This window comes from Numida meleagris, chromosome 26, assembly GCF_002078875.1.
Source record: "Numida meleagris isolate 19003 breed g44 Domestic line chromosome 26, NumMel1.0, whole genome shotgun sequence".
Lineage (NCBI taxonomy): Eukaryota > Metazoa > Chordata > Aves > Galliformes > Numididae > Numida > Numida meleagris.
In genome coordinates, this window is record NC_034434.1 from 3,564,654 (window position 1) to 3,570,310 (window position 5,657).

General features: G+C 63.4%; 1 protein-coding gene across 1 annotated transcript in view; it reads right to left on the minus strand.

Annotated features, from left to right (window-relative positions):
* PLXDC1 (plexin domain containing 1) overlaps positions 1-5,657 on the minus strand; it is a 13,161-nt gene that overhangs the window by 5,960 nt on the left and 1,544 nt on the right. The window contains exons 3-11 of the mRNA XM_021378162.1: positions 4,438-4,581; positions 4,109-4,178; positions 3,917-4,039; positions 3,666-3,784; positions 3,484-3,583; positions 2,611-2,706; positions 2,282-2,363; positions 991-1,051; positions 113-248 (exon numbers count right to left, since the gene is read on the minus strand). Of these exons, the coding sequence (XP_021233837.1) occupies positions 113-248; positions 991-1,051; positions 2,282-2,363; positions 2,611-2,706; positions 3,484-3,583; positions 3,666-3,784; positions 3,917-4,039; positions 4,109-4,178; positions 4,438-4,581 (931 nt within the window). The remainder of the gene's footprint in view (positions 1-112; positions 249-990; positions 1,052-2,281; positions 2,364-2,610; positions 2,707-3,483; positions 3,584-3,665; positions 3,785-3,916; positions 4,040-4,108; positions 4,179-4,437; positions 4,582-5,657) is intronic.

Sequence of the window (5,657 nt, forward strand, 5' to 3'; positions counted from 1 at the left end):
GGGGGGGGGGGGCTTTATTTGGAGCTTTCCATGCTCCCAAACGGAGCCATCACGTGGCCCTGCTGCACCACTGCCAACCCCGACCCCCAGAGCCCCCCCCGCAGCGTCCCACCTTCCGTAGTGAGGCTGTCAATGAAGAGCGAGGCCGTGGGGGTGGTGATGTCCTCATCCAGCGGCGAGGAGGAGCCGTCGGGGGGGGGCGAGTAGTGGTCGTCCTCTGCTAAATCCTCACAGCTCTTGGCGTCTGCCTGGGGTGGGGGGACACAGCACGGATGGAGGCGTCACCGTGGGGCTGGGAGCGGGGACAGGGCCCAGAAGGGGCAGAAATTGGGGCGTGGGGGGGTGGGACATATGGGAGAGGTTTGGGGAGCAGTGGGGTGGGGGACGTGGTGGTGATTTGGTGGCAGCCTGCCCTCCTTGCATCACAGGTCCTCAGTCCCGTGACCTCCTTTTCCCTCTCTCTTGGTAAACAGGGAACAAGGATGAGTGTTCAGTGAGGAAAAATTTAAAAAAATATATGGTAAAAAAAAAAAACCAACAAAAAAAAACAACACTAAAACAACAAAACACCAAAGCAGAAACAGATGTTTTGTTAGAGCTGATCTTTCCGAGACAAAGAAACGACTTTGTCCAATGTGGAGATAGCTGTGCTAACAAGGACATAGAGGAAAAAAAAAAAAGAAAAAAAGACCCAAATCCTAAGGGCCGACTCCTCCTTGCTTAGAGGGGATGGGAGTCACATTGCAGGAGGTGAGGAGCAAACAGCCCAGCGCCCTCAGGCTGCACCCAGGGGCGGGCACAGCTGGGGCATCGCTGGGCTCTTCCCACGGAGGAAGGGGGGGACACCCCCTCCACGTGGACCCCCCTGCACCAGGGCAGGGCAGCCTGAAGGGACACTCTGTCTGTTCCAGGGCCAAGCGGAGCTGAGAGTGCATTTCAGCAGCGGGATTTGCCCCCGGCCCCGTTCCCAGCACAGAGCCCCGGCCCTACCTGCTGGCCACAGCCGTAGGACAGCCACTCCTCGCGGTGCCGGTCGAAGCCGCTGGAGCATCTGCAGGGAGAGGATGCATTAAGGCCCGGCACGTGGGACGCAGAGCAGCCAGGGAGCGAGCAGCAGCGCCCACCCGCTGCTCCACTGCAGCCCCTGAGCATCCCAGCAGTGGCACAGCGGCACCGAGAGGAGCAGGGCAGTGGAAGGGTTACGTGCGAGCTGCTCTCGGAGGACATGGGGATTCCAGGGCAGCTGTGCTGGAAGGAACCAGACGTTGCTCTTTATGGAGGTGGAAAATGGTCAGCGCTGCTTCTCCAAGGAAAACAGAGAAGCGGAGAGATAGGAAAAAGATACAGAGCGTGAGTTTCCATTCCCTGCGCTCTGAGCCAAGGCCGTGGGCTCCAGGAGGGTTTGTTTGTGGCTTTTTTTTTTTTTCTCCCCTCTCCCCAGAAACATCTGGGCAGGAAAAGCGCATTAAAGAAACTAGAAATGACGTTGGGAAAACACCACCCACAGAAACAGGGACCGAAGCAGCTCTGTGGCCTTTGGGAGCCCCTGGGCACTGAGCTGTCACCATCTCATGGGCGATAAGAGCAAAGCCAGCCACCTGCACCAGGTGCCAGTGCCCCCAGCCCTGCCCTGTCCCCACTGAGACCTCATGGAATCACTGCACGTGTGATGGGCGCACACCTGGGACGCAGCCTGAGCGGGGCTGGGCGAAGCAGCTCCTCCGGAGCACAGCAGCCCCTGCTCCACGTGCAAGGATCTGTGTCAGTGGGTCCCCTCCCCTGCTGCCAGCTCCACATTCCGGTGCTGCACAGCCTCACTGCAGCTCTCCTGCTGCGGCTGAAGGAGGGCACAGCCGCGTCCCGAGGGGCAGGGGCTGTCCCCGTGGCCGGGGGCACCGTGGTCCCCCGATGTCTGGGACCTGAACCGTGTCTGGTTGAAATCCCAGCTCCAGCACAGAGCGGATCCCGCCCGAACCTCACTGACATCAGCGCCCATCCCAGCTCCCCACCACCGCCCTGGGACTGAGCCCCACCCTCGGGATGCAGCTCCTCTAACTTGTGCCCTGAGGTCAGACCACCACCGAACCACGGACCGCGAGCCACTGCCAGCATCCCTCTAACAAAAAAAAAAAGGACCAAAAAAAAAAAAAAGGAAAACCACTAAAAACCCCTCAGCAACAGCGACGCGGGCAGCAGAGATCGGCCCTGCAGCGCAGAGTGCCCTCCCGGCTACAGGAACATCTCCAGCAAGAGGAGAGGGGGAAGCGACCCGTCCCTGTACCTCTGCAGGACGTGGCACCAGCTGCAGTTGAAGGTCAGCGCGGAGCTCACGCACCCCTCACAGCTCCGGTGCTGGAGACAAGCTGCAGAGAGAGGGGAGGTGTGAGAGCACGGCCCGGCGCAGTGCAGCAATGCCTGGGAGGTGTCTGCACTGCACGGTGGGACCGGGCTGTAAGCGCCCTCCCCTCCGTGGTGTCCCCGGGATGGATGCACTCCCCGCTCCGTATTTACGGACCGCTCTGCCCCACGTGCATGGATGCGAGCCCACAGAGCTCCTCGTGGGACGGCCCCAGCGAACCGCAGAACCCACCCTGCCCCCCCACGGCTTACTGGGCAGCGGGGTGAACTCCACCGCAGACATGTTGGTGATGGTGCTGGTGTCCAGCTCCACGCGGTGGTATTCGTAGATGGTCCGGCGGCGCGACTCTGCAGCGGGAGCTTTGCTTTAGGGCAGGTGCGAGCCCCCCCTCGGCCACCCCCTGCTGCCGGGGTTCATGCTGTGGGGCAGGGCAGCGGGCAGGCTGCAGGGGAGGCCGAGCAGCAGAGCTGGGGGGGTCAGGGCGTGGGAAGCCCCTTCCCTCGCTTTCCTGGGAGCTCTCTGCCCCCTCTCCCCCAAGGACCCCGAGGAGTCCCAGCCCCATCCCCGCCTCCCTTCCAGCTCCGTTCCCTCCCGCATCCCTCAGCGCTCCCCACGAGCCCACGGGGAGGGGGCAGCAGCCCCTGAGGCTTCCGTGCAAACTGCTGTGAACGGGTGATAAACGAGGGCCAGATGGCTGGCTCCAGAAATAACGAGCCAAGCACGGCGCGGGGCGCAGCACGAGGAGCGTGGTTGGGCGTGCAGGAGGGGAAGGGAGAGGCTGCAGCAGCCCTTCCATCCAGCTCACCCCGCGCATGGAGCGCGTGTCACGTGTGTGGACACGTGTGTCCCGCGTCCTGCTGGCACTGGAGCTCTCATCACGTGCAACAAGTGTGCGCACACATGCATGCGCTGCATCCCGCTGGCACGCACTGCGCATTTCCCAGCCCAGGGCTGCATGGTGCACGCACTGTGCCCAGGGGGGACAAGGGGGGAACGCCCCGAGCCACTCATCTCATCCCTTTGCACCCCTGGGCCAGGGCTGTGAGCCGGGGAGGAGCCCGGAGCGCTGCACCCACAGGAGCTGCCCCAGGGACACAGGACACGGGGAAGGGGACGGCACTCACCAGGCACCTCGGGGGACGGGTTGAGGACCATGAAGGCGTCGGAGAGCCCGGCTTTGACGGGGTGCTGCGCGGCGCTGATCTGCAGGACGGGCACCGGGATCTGCACGGGGAGAGAGCGTGATGGACACGGCCCCACTGAGCCCCACAGCGCCCTGGTCACCAGACCCGACCCGCTCCCTCACCTCCTTGTACCCGAAGACGATCCTGCCGCTGCTGTGCAGGGCAGCCTGGAAGGTGAAGCTGCCCACGTCCTCCTTCCCCTGGAGGTAGACCTTGTCCCACTGCACCACAAAGACCGTGCCTGCGGGGACAGCACAGCGGATCACTCCTCTCACCTCTCCCCGCCCCGCGTCGACATCCCGGCCCCTTCCCCGCACCCTCACCCGTCTTTTTGTCCCCCCCAGGGGGGAGCTTTGCTCCGGGAGGTGCTCACCATTGTCCAGATACTGCACGGTGGAGTTGCGGGAGTAGCTGGGGTTGAAGTTGGCCATGAGCGGTGCGACGTACTGCGTGGCCGTCAGCATGCGGTGGATGATGTCCCCCATGAAGATGAAACCTGAGCGAGCGGAGCAGAGGGGTCAGCTCAGCACCCGTGCCCGGTCCCCAAGCCCCCAGCCCCACTCACCTCCAGTCGCTATCGTCACCTGCCGCAGGAGGTGCCCGTAGAAGGGGAAATCAAAGGAGAGGACGATCCTCTGCGGGAGGGAGATGGGGTGAGGTCAGCAGCCAGAAGGGGGAAAGCTGCTGGGGATGGGGATGCTGGGCACCCCCAGCTCGGAGCAACCCCTGGGGCCGGCACACAGAGGGCTGGGAGGGCGCACCCCATTCCCGCAGCTCATCCCCTTCTGCCCCACTGCGATGGGGCTGGGGAGACCCAAACGCCTCCCCCAGGCTATGGGGCAGCTGCTGCCACCACGGGAAGGATGGAAAGCAGCTGGGACCCCCAGGGCTCACCGAGGCCTGCCGGTGCGTGTTGGAGAGGATCCCGTGGACCTTCACGTGGCTGCTGTCGGCTGCTGCCATGTCCACCCACAGCCCCCGGCGGCGCGCGGCCCCCGGCCCATAGGTGCGGGACACGTAGTAGCTGTGGTTGTCCTCCTGCAGTGGGGAGGGGGACAGAGTCAGCACCGTGTAGCTCCGCAGGGACATAAACCCACGGGCAGCATCTCAGTGAAGAGCAATGAAAGTGGAACAGAAACGCCCCGTGCAAAGCAGCGCAGGGGCTGAGCAGTTGGAGAGGAGCAGAGGGAACCACGAGTCCGACGCAGAGCTGGCAGGAGGGAGATGTGACTCACGAGGGACTTCAGCACAGCAGATGCAGCCTTCCTGGGAAGGAATAGCTGCTTTGGAGCCAGGGGCTGGGAGCTGTGGCTGCAGTGACCGCGAGGAGCGGAGCAAACAAATTAAGGCACCAAAGCCTCCAAGAGCCGACCCTGGTGCGGGCAGCTCAGGAATGGGAAACTGAGGCACAGGGATGGCTGTGCCGGTACCTCTGTCACAGTGCATGGCCCCATGCTGTGGCTTTTGGGACCCCAGGATGTGGGGTGCCCAGGGGTCGAACCCTCCACGCAGAGCCCCACAGCCAGTGGATTCCAGTGCATTCCCAGCAACCCAGGGGGAAGGAGCCAGGACGGAGCAGAGGAGCCGGGGCAGAGCAGAGCATTTGGCTGCCGAGTTCCTGAGCTCATCACTGAGTCACCAGGACGCCCAAGCCCACCACCTTGCTTTGGTCACAGCAGCAATTAGGAGAGGGTTTGGATGCACAACCACGCAGGAATGCACCAAACTCCTGCACCCAGAGCCTGCAGCGCTTGGGGGGAGGCGCAGTGACCCCAAACCCACAGAGCCCTGGGAAATCCCCTCTCCGGAGCCACGCGAGCGGTCCCCCCCTTCCCAGTCGGGATTTGGTGGTTTGGGTTTTGTTTTTCCACTTTTTTTAAACGCTTCCACTCCCTCTGCCCCAGAGCGCAGAGCTGCGGTCCCAGCGGGGGGTGGTGGGACCCCGCAGAGCTCCCGCCGGGGGGTCCCTTTCCCCACGGCACCTCCTGGCATGGAGAGAACTAATCCCCCCGAATCCACACTCAGCTGCCGCAAAAACACAGGAATCAGTCACAGCTCAACAGAGTGGGGGGGATTCCCCCCCATCGCAGGGGACGCATCCCACACCCCCGTGC